This window comes from Orcinus orca, chromosome 12 (genome assembly GCF_937001465.1).
Source record: "Orcinus orca chromosome 12, mOrcOrc1.1, whole genome shotgun sequence".
NCBI lineage: Eukaryota > Metazoa > Chordata > Mammalia > Artiodactyla > Delphinidae > Orcinus > Orcinus orca.
Window position 1 is genome coordinate 9,529,984 of NC_064570.1, and position 21,034 is coordinate 9,551,017.

The 21,034-nt window shown below is 44.3% G+C and overlaps 1 protein-coding gene across 2 annotated transcripts in view; it reads right to left on the reverse strand.

The window, feature by feature from the left end:
• The window catches only part of ZDHHC14 (zinc finger DHHC-type palmitoyltransferase 14), a 276,699-nt gene that overhangs the window by 95,578 nt on the left and 160,087 nt on the right, over positions 1-21,034 (reverse strand). For both annotated transcript variants that reach the window (XM_012536454.3, XM_004263681.4), the window contains exon 2: positions 8,810-8,970. In XM_012536454.3, coding sequence (XP_012391908.1) covers positions 8,810-8,970 — 161 coding nt within the window. The remainder of the gene's footprint in view (positions 1-8,809; positions 8,971-21,034) is intronic.

Genomic DNA, 21,034 nt, shown 5'->3' on the forward strand with positions numbered 1-21,034 from the left:
CGTGGGATCTTCCTGGACCAGGGCTTGAACCCGTGTCCCCTGCATTGGCAGGCGGATTCTTAACCACTGCACCACCAGGGAAGCCCCTCCCAGGTGATGTTGATGTTGCTTTTTCATGGACCTCGCTTTGATTTAGGATTTAGGGATTCAGTTTCAGAAGCAAAAAAAGTCAAAGGAGAGGTATAGCACCTGCACGTGGCGTCAGGACCCCAGGGCTGGAGTCTCAGGTCTGTCTCAGATTCGCTCTGTGTGAGCATTGGCGGATTTATACCTGTCTCTCTTTGAGACTTGGTTTACTCATCTGTAAACTAAGGGAGTTGTCCAGGACAGACTCCATGATTGCTGAGGTCCCTTTAAACTGGGACTTCCTATGACTCAGAGCATTGCAATGAACCAGCCTACCTGCAGTCGGGGAGGTGAGCTGAGAAAGCTCTTGTATTACAGCCAGGAGATCCGTGAGTCAGCAGTCTTCTTAGTGCCCCCAGCTGGGTGAGGATGGGCCTCTAATTTCCATTAACAAGCTCCAGACTCTTGCTCTTTCCTTTGGCCATATTCTTGAACCACGTGGTCCCAATTTTCCCATCCCTTTCATGCCACTTGATCCTTTACTTCCCCTCCTTGCAGCACCTGGCTTCCGCCGTTCCCTTGAAGTTGACATTTTCCTCACCCTGGTTCTTTCATCATCTTTCCCCTTTTTGTGGCCTTGTATATGAGAAATGATTACAATTACAGTACTTTTTTTTTTTAAAGTAAAGCATGTCAACACTGCTCTATGTCATCACTTTGCTGATTTAACACAGACTCTTTAAAGACTGTGATATTGGTGCAGTGAGAGAGAGAGAGATTTCCCCTTACCTGAAATGAAGTGATAGCATTGCTTTTAGGAAGGAGTTCATCAGTTCTACAGAAGATTTTCCAATCTGTACATACATACACATATATAAGTCAAATCTTCAACTATATTGAGACACACCCAGTAGATTTAGGATGGGGACTACGGAGGTCACTAAAATACCTATGTAGATTTAGGAATTTAGGCTCAGTAAATACATTTGCATCAGAAACTGGCCTCAGTTCCAGCACACAGTACATTCCCAAAAGTTTGGACTTCTACAGGAAGAAGAAATAACATAGGCTTCAACGAGCATCCTGGATGAAACACACCCGTTCTTCCAAATCCTTCAGTAAAACAAAATCTCCAGCTCCTTCCATCCCTCAGAACTAGACCCTTTGGAACCTTGTGGTATTTCCCCAAATACCATAATTCTGAACTGTGACATCTGGTTTCCAGCTCTCCCAGGGTGGGATTTTTTTTTAAAAGAGACAATCAGGAAGTTTGACATTCTAAGCAACCACTCTGCGTTTCTATAGGAGACTCACTACCCTTCCCTGGCATCAGTACACACTAGATGACTCTGGCATTTTCTCCTAAACAAGGAAATGCCTCTTCTAGAAGGTATTTCAGATATGGTAGGACACCCTGCCCCCCCCCTTCCCTTAACTCCTTCACAAGCATCAGGGAACAACTAGACATCAGCGAGGCAGCTCCAATAGGGCCGTCAGGTTGTCTGGAGTTTCCCTGTAGTTCTTCTCCACCCACTTGGGCTCAGGATTTGAGAACCAGGCCCGCTAGCCACAGTGTGCTGGACACGGCTCTCTATTTCTGACCGTGGCTATGACAGGGAGACCCAGCCAATGGGCCAGGGAAGTTGGAGGACCAGATGATGCTGACAATTTGGGGCGGGGAGAGAGAATATAACTTACGGGCAAAGGGAAGTGCTACCTGCTCCAGGGGTCCCAGAAATTTCCCCTTGGGGCAACAAGATGGTGGGCAGTAGCAGGCGGTGGTTAATAGCACAGGGTGTCATGGCAGACCGACCTGTATTTGACTGCCAGCTCTGGTCAGATGACCTTCAGCAAATCTGAGCACCAGCTTTCTCTTACATAAAATAGGAACATTAATAGCGTCTAAACATCATGGAGTGGCTGTTGTGAGTCTTAAATGAGATCATACATGGAAAGAGGTTAGCATAATGCCGGGCACAAGAGAAGTACTTAATAAAAATAGCTATTAATACTATTCTACCTTTTCATCATGGACCAATAAACCAATTACTTTACAGGAAAAGGGCAGGGAATATTTTATTTCAGTGGACACAGGTAAATGCTTAAGCTGGTGCATAAAAGAGAAAGTCTAAAAGCTAATGAAGTAGCATCATAATAATGCTGGAAAGAACAGGGTAGAGAACAGGCAGCAGGGGAGAGCGAATGGGAAAGGCAGGAAGGAATCCCAGAGAGGCAGGTGCAGTTCAATTCTAGACAAAGTTCTTGGTCTAGCAGAATGTTCATGAGGTCCTGAAATGACCACACTGCAAATAAAAATTACACAAAGGATTAACTGCGGTAATTTTGGAGATGAGTAGGGAGGTGCAAATAAGAATAGGAGAAATGGACAGAAAATGTCACCTTCTGAAAAGAAAACTGGCAAAAATCAATCAAATTAACCATCTTTGATGCCTGCCTTTTTTCTTTTTTTCTTGCATATTCAAGTGTGGCTATCTAGTATACAGCATACAACGTGACTGCAAAATGTATGGGAAGAGGTCATCACAGAGCAATCACAGCCAATAGACTAGTTATAAGGCAAAAAATAAATGAAACCATCAATTTTAAAAGCAATTTTATGGTGAATATTACCAGTAGAAATAACTAACACAAAAAGAAGCCAATTATGGCTTAAAAAAGTCACACAGTAAAAAATTAAGTCACCAGGTAAATTTGTTGTAGTAGAAATAACAGTTCTATAAGAAAATCTGGGACTTCCCTGGCAGTCCAGTGGTTAAGACACTGCACTTCCCAGTGCAGGGGGAGTGGGTTCAATCCCTGGTCAGGGAACTAAGATCCCACATGCTATGGGATGCAACCAAAAATTGAAAAAAAAAAAAAAAGAAAATTCATAATGGCAGCTTTCATAATATTAAAAAAAAATCTTAGTTATAAATTTTACACAGAAATCTCTCCAATAAAAATAATTTTGGTACAATAAAAATGGCAATGAGAAAAAATTGGAAATAGTGTAGCTTTACAATAGAGAAAATTAAGGTCTTAAATTCGCTTAAGAATGTTCTCCTCAGAAAGCATTTTCTTCAATAAAACTCCATCAGTGTTATTAAAATTCCAATGAAAATGTTTCTACTCTTAAACATAGAATTAAGATGTCTTTGGGGAGAAAACTAACAAGTCAGATGGGTGGTGAACACACCCTGTTTCCAGAGCCCTTGCAGGAATTGCACTCTCTGGGACAGTGTAGACCTGAGCTGCTGACAAGGCCAGTGCCTCCGTGGAGGCAGGAAGCTGACTGCCTGCTTCCTAGACGGCTCCTCTAGAGGATACCCAGCCCAAGGACAGCTTTAAGAGGCAATGAAAGATAAACTCCAGTGTTAGAAATGGTGACTGTTTCCGGGTACTACCAGGAAAATTCTTGGATGATGAGAATTTGACCAAAAGAGTATGGGAGAGAGAGAGAAAGAAGAAGAAAGGAGGAGGGAGAGGACGGAGGAGAGGAGAGGAGAGAAGGCGGCGGAGAAGGGGGAGGAGAGGAAGAGGAGGGAGGGGAGAGGGGGTCAGAGCAGAGGGAAGGGAGGCGCAAACATGGGCACTGTCCAGCAGAGTGGTAGTCTAGCCGGCCAGTAAAAGGTTCAGAGTGGAGACAATAATTCTTCAGATTCTGCCATAGCACAGGTGAACTTTTTAAAGGCCACCTGGCTTCCTTTAATCTGATTCCATCCTCACCAAGCAGCCATTAGATCACTTACTTGGGGTCGGGGTTACTGTGACACGGGGAGAGAGCTTCCTAAATAACTAGCCTTGCTTTTAGAGCCCAACAGGCGGAGTGCATATCTCAGCTCACAGTTGCCGTCCCTGTCTTGGCAACCTCAGGATGGGAAGAGATGCACACGGAACAGAAGGAAGGAGGGAGACCCGCCTCTTTCCCCTATTTTGATCCCTAGAAAGGTCTATCCCTAATTGAAATGAAATGCTTGGAGCCCGTGAATGTGGTATCGTAATTTTTTCTAAGCCCAAATCAGTTGCTTAGTATCTGATCGTCCCCGAGTGAACTGAAAGAACTGAGTTTCCAAAACTAAAAAGTTTCCAAGCAGGACTCCAATGACCCCAGCAGGACCTCCCTAGACCCCTGTTGGCATTCTTGGCTGTCTTTTTAGCTGCAACATGAGTTATTGGGAAGGCTCTTTCAGAAGAAAGAAGTGTAAGGCGTTTCCAGAGACTTGGAACAGACTCTGAGACACACAGCCTCCTCTTCACCACCCACTCCTCTCCAGAAATCTGAAGACGGGGTAGCTGGTCAGATGCTTGGCAAATCTTCAATCAGCTCCTCAGATGGACGGTTTCAAGTGGCTGTTCTGGGCTTCTACACGCAGAGAAATACAATGGATAATTGGAATCAATAGCCCTAATAATAAAAAGTTTCCAAATCGCATTTTTCATTTTTCCTTCTTTAGAGAGCACGAAATAAATGTGGTAGGATTTCATTGAAACATCATCTTATTTTCCACAGCCAAGTGATATACGGGAGAACTCCTTATAAAGCATTAGACCAGCTCTGCTGTTTATTTCCATCACAAACCGGGTCGCTTTTTATGAGAATCTGTGTTTATAGAAGGTGAAGAGAGAACCAAGTGGGAAAAGACGAGAATTTTTCTCAAAAATTTCTACGATTTACTGAGCTAATCCTGACAAGAACCTCACAGGCTCTGGGTCCTTATTCCCATGTTGAAGTTAAGAACATGGTGGGATGAGGTTTAGAAAGTGCACAACTAGCCTAAAGTCCCACAACCAGAGGACAGGAGAGCCTTCTTCCTTCTCCTCCATCCTCCTCCTCTCTCCTTTCCTCTCTTCCTCCTTTTTATTTTTGACAGCTTTATTGTGGTATAAATTACATTACATAACAGTTATCCATTGTAAGTGCACAATACAATGATTTTAGTAAATGTCTTAGTTTATGCAACCATCACCACAATGCATTTTACACCATTTTCATCCCTCCAACAAGTTCTCTCACATCCATGTGTGGTCAGCCCTCAGTCCTAGCCCCAGCCTGGGCAATCCCTGATTTGCTCTCCAGAAAGTTTGCCCTTTCTGGACATTTCATATAAATGGAACCACACAGTATTTAGTCTTCTGATTGGGCTTCTTTCAACCTGTGTCAACACTTTGCTCCATGTTACTGCCTAACAGTATTCCATTGTGTGGACTGACCACATACTGTACATCAGTTCACCCACCGATGGACATTTGGGCTGTTTCCAGTTTTTGGTTATTAGGTATAATGCACATACAAGCACGTGTATTTTCATTTCTCTTGGATATATACGGAGGCGTAGAATTGCTGGGTCATATGGTAACTTTAACTTCTTGAGGACTTTTGAGAAGAGTTTTCCAAAGTGGCTGCACCATTTTACGTTCCCACCTGTAACGCATGAGGGTTCCAATTTGTCCACATCCTCATCAACACCGTCCGTCTTTCTGGTTGGAGCCATTTTAGTGGGTGTCAAGTGGTACTGCACTATGGTTTTGATTTGCATTTCCCTAACAACTAATGATGTTGAGCACCTTTTCATGTGCTTATTGGCCATTCATATATATGCTTTGAAAAAAATGTTCAATTCTTTACCCATCTTTTAATTGGGTTGTTTGTCTTATTATTGACTTGTAAGAGATCTTAATATGTTCTAGATACAAGTACGAAATGTTTTATCAGATGTTCGATTTGTGAATATTTTCTCCCAGTCTGTGGTTTGTCTTTTCATTTTCTTAAATGGTATCTTTTGAAGCACAAAAGTTTTTAATTTGATGAAATTCAATTTATCATCTTTTTCTTTTACAGATCACGTTTTTGGTGTCATATCTAAGAACTCTGTCTAACACAAGGTCATGAAAATTTTCCCTATGTTTCCTTCAGAAGTTTTATCATTTTCGCTCTTATATGTAGGTCTATGATTCATTTAAAATTCATGTATGGTGTGAGGTAAGGGTTCAAATTCATCTTTCTAATATGGACAACCAGTTTCTTTACTTGCTATGTGTTTTTTCCAATTTTTTATTTCTTCCTGAGTCGTTCTTTTTGGTAATTGTGGCTTTCTAAGAATTTGTCCATTTGTCTAAGTGGTCTAATTTGTAGCATAAAGTTAAAATCCTATGGTGACGCCCCTGCTTTCATTCCTGATTTTGGTAATTCACATCTTCTCTCTTTTTCTCTGTCTTTTTTTGGAGTGGAAGGTCAGGGGAGTATAGTCACAGGTTTGTCAATTTTGTTGACCTTCTCTAAGGACTAACTTTTGGGCTCACTGATATTCTCTGTTGTTTTCCATATTCTGTTTCATTGATTTCCACTGTCATCTTTAAGACTTCCTTACTCCTACTTGCTTTGAGTTCAGTTTGCTCTTCTTTGTCCAGTTTCTTAAGGTGAAAGTTTCAGTTTCTGGTTTTTTCCATGCTCCACTCCAAATCAAGTCAGCCCCTCAGACAGAGATGCTGCTGGTTTTCAGGGCTTGTCCTGTCCAGGTAGAACTTCCTCACCTCTGAACGCAGGTTAGCGATTAGAGCAGCCCCAGGACAGAATGCCACAGACTCCCACTGTTCTTACCCAGAGTTCGTCAGTTTTTCATGAATAACCACTCCTCAAATTCCAGAGTCATGAAATGATTGTTTCTGACTATTTTGTCTAGGCTCATCATTGCCTTTCAGGGAAGGATGTGCCAGGCTACTCATTTCTGCCATGCCAAAGCCCTGTCTCTACAGTCCCTTTTCTCTCCTTCACGGGAAACAAAATTTGGTTTTATTCTTTACCCCATCTAGTTCTCTCACAGAATCTGTGTCTCTGGGGGGCGGAGACATGGGGGCAGAGCTGGTTTTTAAAAATTGCTTATGTTGAAAAATACTGCTCTGAGATTATCAACTTTAAGAAAAAAAAAACAACAAAAAAATTGCACTTCAGCGAATCATTCAACTTCCTCAATGTTAATGATGGAAAGTCTGTGCCTCTTAGAATCTGCATTCATAATAGAGAATTCCAATGGCACTCTTTATTATCCACTTTGTAAGGAAGGCAGAAAACCCCCCAGTTCCTGACCTTGCTGATTCTGCAGGTGCTCCTAGCACTAACAGGGAGGTGGGATGGAAAATAGGATCACAGCAGGAAAATGCTTAACGGCCAGTGTGGGGAGCTGGGCTGTCTGCACACTGCTTGAGTAGGAGTTTCGAGCTTGTACCAGTTTGACATGGGCATAGACTACGCAGTTTCTAGAGGCCCCGTTCTATTCCTTGAAGGAAACTGGGACTTCAAGAACAAGAACATCCCTAAAGAACAACGGATGAGACCCAGGAGACCTGGGTTGAAGGCTCTGGCTCTGCCACTTTCTCCCATTTAACCACTCTCGGGCTCCGTTTTCTTATTTGTAAAATGGGTGTCATAATAAAGTCTTCCTCACAAACTTGCTGGGATGTGATCAAATTCAATGACCGTCATGGATGGCCTTTACAGATTATTAACAAGCTATAAATGTAGGCTTTAGATTATGAAATAATACCCTGTGTTCAAATCTCAATAGGTGGTGTCAAAGAAAGAGACTGTCTCCCCACTTCCCTACCTCAGGACACAAGGAGGCTGCAGCCCAGCAGACAACTCACATACACTCCCATAATCAACTCCTTTACTGCTTCCCTCCCAGGTTACAGGGATGAAGGATGGAAGCAGCTGCTCAGAGAAGGACATGTCTGTGCTTCAGCACTTGGGGAGGTGGACCAGAGCAGATGGTACCTATCAAGACCCACACTTGTACCTCTTTATACTGTGGAAAGTGGGGGTCTTTCATCTGAGTGGGCTGTGAACGGAAGCCCACTGGGAGAGAACTATTTCTGTCAAATGATTTTTCATGCCTAAACTTTATGTTCACACTGAGTCATCACAGCCCCCTGCCACGCTTGTCAAATTATCACTGTACCACAGCAAAGCTACACATTCACAAAGGCAAACTTTTAAGAGGAAGCTCTCTTTTTAATTAAAAAAAGGACTTTAAGGGTTCTTTGTATGAGGGATTAGGATTGGTTTTAATATCTTTAAAATGGATTGCTGGAAATTTTTAATCCTAGGATTTCCAATATCTAAGGAAAAATAAAGCCATTCATCTCAATATATACCAGAAATATACATCTTTGTTATGCCTTAATAAAGGAAATGCTGGATCCTAGGCTGGATAAATAGGACAGTAGTCTAAGATGTAACGTTTCCAGGTTTACATCATGGAAACCAGAGTTCAGCTATGATGATAATAAAAGGGAATGAAGAGCAGCCACCAGGAACTACAGCTTTCACAACAGAGGCTCCTTCTCGGAGGGACTCGGACGCTCGGGTTTCAAAGAGCTCGGTGGCAGCGGGCTGCCTGACGGCACCGCCAGCTTGCCTCCAGTGCACCGGTCCCTCAGCCTTACCTCCGACCACTTTCCATCCCACCTCCTACTCAGGTCATCCTCAGGCCAAGTGAATGAAAACTTTGGGACTCTTGCCTCCAGTGCACCGGACCCTCAGCCTTACCTCCGACCACTTTCCATCCCACCTCCTACTCAGGTCATCCTCAGGCCAAGTGAATGAAAACTTCGGGACTCCTCCCCGGGGACTTGGCACTGTCCAGCGCCCAGCCCCTCCTGCACGGGCTCCTCGTTTGTCCTCCCGCACTGGGGCTGAGCACAGGTGGGCAGTGACCAGAGGCTAAGGGCGGACCTTCAGGGTTACCTATTTGCCTTTCCAGGTCGGCGGCTTCATCAGGTGTGGCTCGCGGAAGGACGCCAGGGTCGCTGAAGCTGGTGCGCAGCAGGGTCCCCATCACAAAGAAGAACAGAATGCCACCGACCACGGGGATAGCAGGGGTGATTTTCACTGCTAGATACGGACAGCTGCCAGCAGGTTGGGAAGGCGGGGGGGAGGGGAGAAAGAAAGGAAATACAATGTCAGTAATCAACAGTGATCACTCTGTATTTTCCAAGAAACTAACAGCTTTTTTGGAGAAGCAAAATTGATTTCCATTAAAAATTCATCTATGTTTTAAGCATTTACCTTTGGGGAGGTCTGCAATTCTCTCTTGTGGACAATTTAACCCCCCTTCTCAGCTACAATAATCCTCTGCTCCCACCGTGGTACTCAGGAAAGACACTGGCAGAAAAATTAAAATAACCCTGCTTGTACAATCCATGTAAGATGCACAGAGCTTGCACCCTTTGTACTGTAAACAGAGCACATGATTTATGTGACGCTCCACCCATCTCTGGAATTGCATAACATAGGACGACACCAGCTTGGAACTGTCTTCATCACACCCGGCCCTTCCTCCCTGGGTCAGACAACTCAGGGCACGGAACGCAGAGAACCACAAGCCACCCTCAAAAGGCAAGAAATCACTTTTTCAATATTTTGGAGCTAATCTATGCAAAAGAGGTTAATGAGCTATGGAAATGTACTTGCAGGCCGTTTCCGAAGAGGATTAAAAGGATTTAGGCAGCTGGAATATAATAGTCTCATGCTCTTCAAGAAGGCATTTGAGCTACCAACGGATGAACACGGCGCATCTCGATTCTACGAAACCCCTTCACTGTCCTGCAGTGAATGAACTGACACGCAGCAGGGGCTGTGATGAGTCAGGGAGAGATGCCCTTGGGACAGACTGACATCTATGCCAGCTGGCTCCAGGGATCCAGGAACCAGGCTTAAGCACCACCCTGGTCCACTGTCATTGCTCCCTGACTCTGCAGAGGCGGTGAGAGGCAGAGTGAAAAGTAGCTTGGTGCCTGGAGCTGGGTGAAGGATGGCCCTGCAATGACTATGGTCAGTGTATTGTCATCACATTCAGTAACCTCATGGGCTTTGAGGAACACCACACAGAATCATGGAATTGTCACATCCAGAGTGGAAAGCACCTCCCAGATGGTCTGCCTCACCAGGGGATACTCTTCCAGATACTCAAGACCACACAAAGAGAGGGAGCTGGAGAAGAAAGGGTTGGAAAGCTTTGCTCAAGAGGTGAGCCAGGGGGCTCATTCCTGGGGTGTTGGGGACAGCACCCCACTCCTGTGCAGTACTTGCAGGGAGGTGGCAAGGTCTCTGATGGGACGGCAAGGGGATGCTGGCAAGCATCCAGGCCTCGGGGACCACAGGCCATGGTCCCCTTTGCTGAGACCAACATCAGGCAAGTTAGAGCATCTAGTTTTCCAGCGGCTGGTGACTCAGGTCTATGTGGAGTGGTTACTGTGAACTAAAGACCAAGGGCCTGTCCTGAATCCCCTGCTCTGCAGAAACCAGAGACTTTCCAGCCACTTTAAGAAGATGGAAGAGCAACCCCAAACATGACTAGGTAAGATTGCCCACCAGACAAGTGGACTGCGGTCTCCAAGAGAATCACCTGATTTAGAGACACAAAATATGTGACATTTCTAACTTGTCTCATCTTTCCCACACCAGCTCCCCTGCAGAAACAGAACAGAATGAACGACAGAAAGTATCAGATCACACTTGGGCTGGATTGCCTGTTGTGACTTCTCTTCACAGGATTCATGGGAGACCATAAAAAACTATTAGTTGTCTGTCCTGCATCAACGTCCCCGCCCAAACTCCCAGGCACTTAGAGCCTTTTTGAACATCGTCAGAGATTCTCATAGAAAAGTGAATTCGGCAACGAGGACAAGAAGATATACAGAGATTGCTGTGGAAAAAAGGAATACAAGAGTGTCTAAGCTGAAGAAATACCCTTTGTGAAAGCATTCTCTTTAACTATGGAAAGGACTTTTTTAATCCAATGGATTTTGTTGCATAAAAAAGAGTCACTGCTTTTCCTAGAGTGTTTTCAGACAAACACTGACATAACTAAACTCTTCAGTGGGTTTCCAGTTTTCTTAAAAATTTGATTTTATAATTTTAGGTACTGAAAAGCTTCAAATGAAACGCTTTCCTGCAACAGAGATCCACTAGTTCTGAAAATTAGAAAGAAAACATTTAAAAGATGGTGCTGCTTGGGGTGCCTCCTGTTTTCGTTTTTGCTTTGCCTTTGGGAGCCCTTCTTTTATTGGGAAATAAATACAGAGTCAAACAGGTGGGCCAGCCCTACAGCCTAACACAGAACTTGCATTTCAACTTGACACATGTAGAGAATAAAAGTCTTGTCAGGAAATGACCATCTTCCCTTTAAAGATTCAGTATAAAGTGACAATCAAAATCCCATTTAATACTGCCCTGAAATGTTCACATGGCTGCATCCCAGCTCTAGGGTACAGTGCAGTGCCAGGGGCTACAAAAACAGATACCTTTCCAAGGCATGTCTATTACGTTAAATGGACCATGTTTGGACTGTGATGTGGAGCTTTTATGAAGAGCTGGAGATAAATATCAGTTGCTGCAAATCTATTGATTAAATCTCTGACTGTGATATCAATCAAGTTAATATCAAGGAACTCAAACTCCAAAGAACATTAGAAAGTATTTGTGTCATAAAATATGACTGACATTATCTTTGTTACTCTTATTGTCATATAAAAAGCAACCTGAAATTGTATGAAGCCTTGAAAATGTGCTAGTGTACCACAATCAGAAATAAACACAGTCCATATTAAAGGCACAAAATTGACCCCGATACTAATAAACTTCAATTTATATAGATTAGCCTTAAAATTTTGTTTTAGTCCAAAAGAATCTACTCTAGGTGGACCTCTTTTTTTTTTTTTAACAAAATGGTTAGGAAAATGATTAATTGTGTAGAGGAGAATTTTTCCAGAACTGAAATTCATAATTCAACAGAAGAATGCCTGTTTGAACAAAGGCAGAGAATACAACAGGCCAACTTTTTCCTCTTTCTCATTATTGAGTTTCAATAAGAAACAACTGGAACAGTTGTTAGGCAGCTGCACCCAGGTCACAGCTGGACAATATTACCTGGAGAGACCAGCCAGTAGGATGTGATCCACCTTGGGTGTTTAGGGGTGGAATTTATTTACCTCCATTTGGCTTCTCCAGAGATGGATTCTTCAGTGCTGTTGGAACCCTCCTGTGGAGTTGATTTAGTAGATCTTAGGTTATGGTGTATTTGTTTTTCCCTTTTGGTTCTGAAATGTAACTTGGTTGACCTCAAGAGTTTGCCTGCTCACAGCAAGATGTCGTTAATGAGTAAGCCATGTCCTAAACGGTTTCTTGTTGTCCCAAGTGCACTGTATGTAAAGCTACCCACTGCTCCAGGCTGATGGCTCTGGAGGACTCCCCACCGCTTCCACCCGCCTCTCCCCACCTCCCGCCGAGGATGTCTGCTGCCCTTGCCAATATCTGATATTCAGGATTAGAGATCAACGTCTTTAACTTTTCTGTCCCCTGGCACATTCTCATGGAGGAGACAAGACCCTGTGATTTAAGTTGTTTGCACTTGAGTGTCAATTAATTTATTCAGCCCTGGTCCGGGAAAGGAGGAAGACGAAGAATCTAGTTGATGGGTACATGCCTACCACCCTGTGAAAAACTCAGACGGATCCTGACTTTTCTGGTCATGAGATGAAGGTAACAGAAAGTCCTTCAGTCACTTTAAGTGACAGACAGTCTCATTAACCATTTCAAAGTGTAACAATCCTAATTACCAGTGGAAATTTCTAACTTGGTTTTGTGTTAAACCTCCTCCCCCTCCCCAGCTGGCCAAGTGCCGTTTCTGGCCCCTCTGTGGCTGGAGAAGAAAGGACATGGGGGTCGGAAGGGGGCCGGGATTTGGAAGGCGCTGATTTGGAAGCTCTGTTACAAGGCGGCTTTGTGTTCTCTGGGTCTACCAGATGTTTAAACCTGTCCCGCTGGAGTCTGAGTCCTTCAGAAGCCCCCTGGAAGCCTAAGGGCGCTGCCCCGGGGGTACCCTTCTCCTCTCTCCCTCTTCTTGGGTAGAGCGGAGACAGCCTTCCTCCCGCCCTAAGGCCCATCCTTCCACCGCACGGTGGCCCCATTCCCTGCCTCTCATGAACCTCAGGGGTACTGCCCTGAATTCCTCAGCTCTCTGCTTCTCGCCTGGGGGACAGCAGAACATCCATCTCAGCCCTCTGCCTGCCCCACTTCAGGTTACCCCAAACACACCGACACATCTCTGTTCCAAAGCCTGCAATGACTCCCCTTCTCCTGCCAAATCAACTTCAAGCTCCTTCTCTGGCGCCCATACCCCATGGTGCCTAGTCTCCGGTCTCCCCTTCTCATGTCCTGCTCTACCGCCCTTTTCACACATACGGGGGCAGCAACCCTGACCCCTGGCCTTCCCAGAAAGGCGCCTGCCACCCAGCGCTGGTGTCTGGAACACCCTCACCCCTAACTCAGCTTGTTAAATCTGCCCCAACTTTCAAGTTCGCCTAAGGACTTGGTGAAAAGATTTTCTGGGCTCCACCCCCGAGCTAAAGTGCTGGCTTCTTTTCCTAAAGCTCCGTAATATTTTTGTTTGCTTCTCTTGATGGTACTTGTGGCTGTTTGTGGACATGCCTCACGAAACTCACCGGACTGGAAGTCCTGGAGGGTGAGACTGGGCACTGGTCAGCATGCGTCCTTCACAGCACTGGGCACAATGCCTCACAAAGGGTAGCTATTTGACAAGTACTTGTTGAGCAATTGAATGAATGAGACCTATTCACTGAATTTTACAGTAACACAGAAAAGAGCAGGAAAGTCAAATCAGCCATATTCTCAACATTGACAATGTACCCTGAGTCTAGAACTTGCTCCTCTAACTTCTAAGCTTGCTGGGTCTTGTAACGTCCTTCAAACAGGTGCTAAGGATCTGCCCCGTTCAGGATGCTTCCGCCACCGAGAAAAGGTGGGGTTGCACACACTGAGTTTAATCTGTGCCACACACGCTAAAGTTCTAGCAGATGAAGCACCGTGTGTTGGTACAACTTTGCGCAATACTAGGTGCTCTGTGACAGTCACCCATCCTACCAGCCTCTGTATTTCAAAGGACAATGTTGAGTTGCTCACTGAAGTCTTGGACATCACTCTCTATAAAAGCAGCAGAATTCAGGCCCCCAGGCAAACGATAAGATCAGTGCTGCACAGACACATTCAAACCGCTGCTCAGAAAAAGCCAAGAGCATCTGCAGTCCCGCTGGTAAAGACAAAGCAGACGCGGCCCACGACGGCGATAACGAGACCTCCGTAAGGAGGCGAGACTGATGGGAAAATCTCAGCCAACCCCCAGCAACTGGCACGACGTAATAGCTGAAGCGCTGCAAGGGGCAAAGAAAACGCCTAGCCCGAGCTCAGACAACTTGAAAACGGCTCCTTCACGTTTCTGAGCAACTGCGGATGGGCGTTCCAATTCTGAGTGCCATCTGTGATGAGGAAGACTCCTTCCCCCGAGGGCCTGGATTTGATACAAGATGATGATGCAGCTGCCAAAGACATAAACCCCAAATGAAGTCCTCTTTCGGTCTGAAGAACTGTGACCTATAGACCGGCCAGGGCCGAGCGGATAATAGGCTACCAGCACCTTAGTCTTCATAAAGCTCAATGGGAAAATGACAGGAGGAAAAAAAAGAATCTGAAAGCACGCATTTTCATAACATAAAAGAAATGAGCTAATTTAGCACCAGAGGCAACAAATGCTATGGTGATGAAAGCCTGTACAGTAATCCCCTTCCTATCATACACATCAGTGAGGTGTTTGTCTTTATATATGATGATTAAATGCCTACTACTGACTGTCATCTCACTGTACATTAGAGGTAAAGAAAGGTCCTTCCGGGTAATAATTAGAAAATGTAGCATTGCCAAAAGATTAGAGGGAATTTTTTCAGTTCTAATAGTAATCTTCTCAAAACTTTAGGAAAAATAATTATTTGTATTTTGCTGTTTATACATGAAGGGTGGAACCATTTTCTGGGTGCTATATTATCTGAGACTATGCAATTAGTGTATTATGTCATTATTTATGACAAAATTATTTTACCATCAGATACTGACATTCCAGGATCAGCACTCTCATTAATTCTGTATTTCTATGTAGAAACTGGCTCGCAGGTTAGAATTTACTCTCAGTAGAATTGATTCCCTGGATGAAAGTCCTGGGGCTAAACTAATATCTTAAACATTTCAAATAGGAAATCTGGATTTCATTATTGGGTAGCTAAGTCTCTCTTTTTCTCTACAGGACATTCTTTGGGAGAAGATTAACTTGACTTGAAAACCAAACCAAAACAAAACAACATTAAGAAGATGTAGCAGAGACATTAAGACCAAGTGCCCTTTAGAACAAAAAGTAGAGAATCTTTTGCCATTGATAACAGATGTGTAATCTACCTGCCCACAGGCCATGACCGACCCTTTAAAATGTAGGAAGGTGAGCAGAAAGACATAGCAAACATGTAATATTAATAATATTACATAACAACAACAACAAAAGTAGAGAATCTTTTCCCATAGCAAAACAATTTGAGTCATCTTTTCATATTTTGCCTGCAAATGGATATGCACAGAAAAAAACATCCCGTAAACTGTAGCTCATGACCTCTGGCTACAACATGACCTATGTTTGACATTTTTGTTCTGTCCTGTATATATGAAAGCATAAAGATGAGAATAACTATTCTTTATACATAGAAATGAGGCAATTAAAGTTGATAGAGGGGGCACGGCCTTGCTTTATCGATGCCACGCTCCAACGAAGGAGGTTTCTGTATTCCAGAAATCACAAAGTTCGGCTACTATTTTAAACGTCAGAGTCTTGATTGCAATGCATTTCAATAATAGTTAAGGCAAATGATCATAAAACGAAATAATCTGAGCCAATGACTCACACGTCTGAAATAATAACAGAGTAGCACTGTGAGAATAGTAATAAAAATGATCTGTTTCCTTTTCATCTGAGTCACTGTAAAATGAATGTATTCTTCATTTATAGGCAGGAACATAAACACCTTTACTTTTATGATTTGTTCCTTAATCACATATTTAGAAATAAATGTACCACTACAGGGCAAAGATAAGCACAATACTTGGAGACAAATAGAGAAAAAAGTGGACTCGGAAATAACATCCACTCACAACCGTGGAATGGGAAAACCAGACTATTTCATAGAGTGCTACCCCGCCAGACACCCCGCAGCAGCGCCCAGTGCTTGAAAAGCACCTTCTTAGCAATCGCACAAAGTGATGAATCTACCAATGTAGAAGGAGGGAGTTTGAATAAATGGACACGGGGACCAAAGGGGAAGAATATAACAAAAGGACACTGGAAGGAAAAGCTCAAACCCAGAGAGAAAGGACGGGGAGAGGCGAACTCCATGTAGGAATGTGTGGACCATGAAGAAGACTCACGGTGTCATCAGAGGCTCCACAGTTCATCTTTTCACCAGGCTACGGCTACTTTCTCATCGAGAGCAGTAGCTTTCGGGCTTACAAAGGGAAGAAGGTTGGTGAAGCTCTCCCTACCCAGGAAAGGACAGTAGCTAAGGGCTCCGCTTTCTCCCTGCAGGCCTCCTGGCTAGATGTGGTTACAGCAGGGATGTCTGCACACAGCACAGTCTCGCCTGAAGCCTGTGGAGCTCCTATGTGACAAGATCAGTGTCATTATTCTTAATTCAGGGCCTCCCAGGCCACCCAAGACAGGTCCAGCTATAGACACAGAACCTGGGAAGCTATAGTTTAAAAACACAGGCTTCAAATCACAGTGTGTAAACAGTTTCATTTCCCCATCTACTATTGAGAATGTGCAAGGGTTTGTTAGGGAAAATTGTGGTGTTTCAAACTTTTTTGGCAAAGTGATTTTGAGTTTGACTTAAAATTCCAGAAGGTCCCAGGGTAAAGCAATTATACTCCAGTAAAGATGTTAAAATAAAATAAAATAAAATTCCAGGAGGTCAAAGGCTTCTGGCTAGTGTGTGGATCACGGGGAGGAAAGCCAGCATTTCTCTGCCCCCAAACTGGCTCTTTAATGACCTAATGGGATTACGTAGGCATGGCAACCATACATCCACTATCCATGTACGTCCATGGATGTACACACCATACATCCATGGCAACCATACAAACAATAACTCATGATTGTGTCATTTTCAGGAGTACAGCTGCCGAACTAATTGGCCATAGTACCTCCATCACCTTGCTTTCAGTGCATCCTGGACCCATAAGAAATTAGCAGGGCAGGACTTCCGAGAAGATGGCGGAAGAGTAAGACGCGGAGATCACCTTCCTCCTCACAGATACACCAGAAATACATCTACACGTGGAACAACTCCTACAGAACACCTACTGAACGCTGGCAGAAGACCTCAGACCTCCCAAAAGGCAAGAAACCCGTCACGTACCTGGGTAGGGCAAAAGAAAAAAGAATAAACAGAGACAAAAGGATAGGGATGGGATCTGCACCAGTGGGAGGGAGCCGTGAAGGAGGAAAGGCTTCCACACACTAGGAAGCCCCTTCGCGGGCGGAGACTGCGGGTGGCGGAGGGGAAAAGCTTCGGAGCCGCGGAGGAGAGCACAGCCACAGGGGTGCGGAGGGCAAAGCGGGGAGATTCCCGCACAGAGGATCAGGGCCGACCGGCACTCACCAGGCCGAGAGGCTTGTCTGCTCACCCGCCGGGGCGGGCGGGGCTGCGAGCTGAGGCTCGGGCTTCGGTCGGAGCGCCGGGAGAGGGCTGGGGTTGGCGGCGTGAACACAGCCTGCAAGGGCTTGGTGCGCCACGGCTGGCCGGGAGGGAGTCCGGGGAAAAGTCTGGAGCTGCCGAAGAGGCAAGAGACTTTTTCTTCCCTCTTTGTTTCCTGGTGCGCGAGGAGAGGGGATTAAGAGCGCTGCTTAAAGGAGCTCCAGAGACGGGCGCGAGCCGCGGCTAAAAGCGCGAACCCCAGAGACAGGCATGAGACGCTAAGGCTGCTGCTGCTGCCACCAAGAAACCTGTGTGCGAGCACAGGTCACTCTCCACACCCCGCTTCCAGGAACCTGTGCAGCCCACCACTGCCAGGGTCCCGGGATCCAGGGACAACTCCCCCGAGAGAACGCACGGCGCGCCTCAGGCTCGTGCAACATCACGCCGGCCTTTGCCGCCGCAGGCCCGCCCCGCACTCCGTGCCCCTCCCTCCCCCGGGCCTGAGTGAGCCAGAGCCCCCGAATCAGCGGCTTCTTTAACCCCGTCCTGTCTGAGCGAAGAACAGACGCCGCCCTCCGGCGACCTACACGCAGAGGTGGGGCCAAATCCAAAGCTGAGCCCCCGGGAGCTGTGCGAACAAATAAGAGAAAGGGAAATCTCTCCCAGCAGCCTCAGGAGCAGCGGATTAAAGCTCCACAATCAACCTGATGTACCTGCATCTGTGGAATACATGAATAGACAACGAATCATCCCAAATTGAGGAGGTGGGCTTCGAGAGCAAGATCTATGATTTTTTTCCCCTTTTCCTCTTTTTGTGAGTGTGTATGTGAATGCTTCTGTGTGAGATTTTGTCTATATAGATTTGCTTCCACCATTTGTCCCAGGATTCTATCCGTCCGTTTTTTTGTTTTTTTCTCTTAATAATTATTTTTTATTTCAATAACTTTATTATATTTTATCTTACTTTATTTTATTTTACTTTATCCTCTTTCTTTTGTTCCTTCCTTCCCTCCTTCCTCCCTCCCTCCCTCCTTTTTCTTTCTACTTCTACTAATTCTTTCTTTCCACTTTTTCTCCCTTTTCTTCTGAGCCATGTGGATGAAAGGCTCTTGGTGCTGCACCCAGGAGTCAGTGCTGTGCCTCTGAGGTGGGAGAGCCAACTTCAGGACACTGGTCCACAAGAGACCTCCCAGCTCCACATAATATCAAATGGCAAAAATCTCCCAGAGATCTCCATCTCAACACCAGCATCCAGCTTCACTCAACGACCAGCAAGCTACAGTGCTGGACATCCTATGCCAAACAACTAGCAAGACAGGAACACAACCCCACCCATTAGCAGAGAGGCTGCCCAAAATCATAATAAGTCCACAGACACCCCAAAACACACCACCAGACGTGGACCTGCCCACCAGAAAGACAAGACCCAGCTTCATCCACCAGAACACAGGCACTAGTCCCCTCCACCAGGAAACCTACACAACCCACTGAACCAACCTTAGCCACTGGGGACAGACACCAAAAACAACGGGAACTATGAACCTGCAGCCTACGAAAAGGAGACCCCAAACACAGTAAGATAAGCAAAATGAGAAGACAGAAAAACACACAGCAGATGAAGGAGCAAGATAAAAACCCACCAGACCTAACAAATGAAGAGGAAATAGGCAGTCTACCTGAAAAAGAATTCAGAGTAATGATAGTAAAGATGATCCAAAATCTTGGAAACAGAATGGAGAAAATACAAGAAACATTTAACAAGGACCTAGAAGAACTAAAGACCAAACAAACAACAATGAACAACACAAAAAATGGAATTAAAAATACTCTAGATGGGATCAATAGCAGAATAACTGAGGCAGAAGAACGGATAAGTGACCTGGAAGATAAAATAGTGGAAATAACTACTGCAGAGCAGATCAAAGAAAAAAGAATGAAAAGAACTGAGGACAGACTCAGAGACCTCTGGGACAACATTAAACACACCAACATTCGAATTATAGGGGTCCAGAAGAAGAAGAGAAAAAGGAAGGGACTGAGAAAATATTTGAAGAGATTATAGTTGAAAACTTCCCTAATATGGGAAAGGAAATAGTTAATCAAGTCCAGGAAGCACAGAGAGTCCCATACAGGATAAATCCAAGGAGAAATACGCCAAGACACATATTAATCAAACTGTCAAAAATTAAATACAAAGAAAACATATTAAAAGCAGCAAGGGAAAAACAACAAATAACACACAAGGGAATCCCCATAAGGTTAACAGCTGATCTTTCAGCAGAAACTCTGCAAGCCAGAGGGGATGGCAGGACATATTTAAATTGATGAAGGAGAAAAACCTGCAACCAAGATTACTCTACCCAGCAAGGATCTCATTCAGATTTGATGGAGAAATTAAAACCTTTACAGACAAGCAAAAGCTGAGAGAGTTCAGCACCACCAAACCAGCTCTACAACAACTGCTAAAGGAACTTCTCTAGGCAAGAAACACAGGAGAAGGAAAAGACCTACAATAACGAACCCAAAACAATTAAGAAAATGGGAACAGGAACATACATATCGATAATTACCTTAAATGTAAATGGACTAAATGCTCCCACCAAAAGACACAGATTGGCTGAATGGATACAAAAACAAGACCCATATATTTGCTGTCTACAAGAGACCCACTTCAGACCTAGAGACACATACAGACTGAAAGTAAGGGGATGGAAAAAGATATTTCATGCAAATGGAAACCAAAAGAAAGCTGGAGTAGCAATTCTCATATCAGACAAAATAGACTTTAAAATAAAGACTATTAGAAGAGACAAAGAAGGACACTACATAATGATCAAGGGATCGATCCAAGAAGAAGATGTAACAACTGTAAATATTTATGCACCCAACATAGGAGTACCTCAATACATAAGGCAAATACTAACAGCCATAAAAGGGGAAATCGACAGTAACACATTCATAGTAGGGGACTTTAACACCCCACTTTCACCAATGGACAGATCATCCAAAATGAAAGTAAATAAGGAAACACAAGCTTTAAATGATACATTAAACAAGATGGACTTAATTGATGTTTATAGGACATTCCATCCAAAAACAACAGAATACACATTTTTCTCTAGTGCTCATGGAACATTCTCCAGGACAGATCATATCTTGGGTCACAAATCCAGCCTTGGTAAATTTAAGAAAATTGAAATTGTATCAAGTATCTTTTCTGACCACAACGCTATGAGACTAGATATCAATTACAGGAAAAGATCTGTAAAAAATACAAACACATGGAGGCTAAACAATACACTACTTAATAACGAAGTGATCACTGAAGAAATCAAAGAGGAAATAAAAAAATACCTAGAAACAAATGACAATGGAGACACGACAA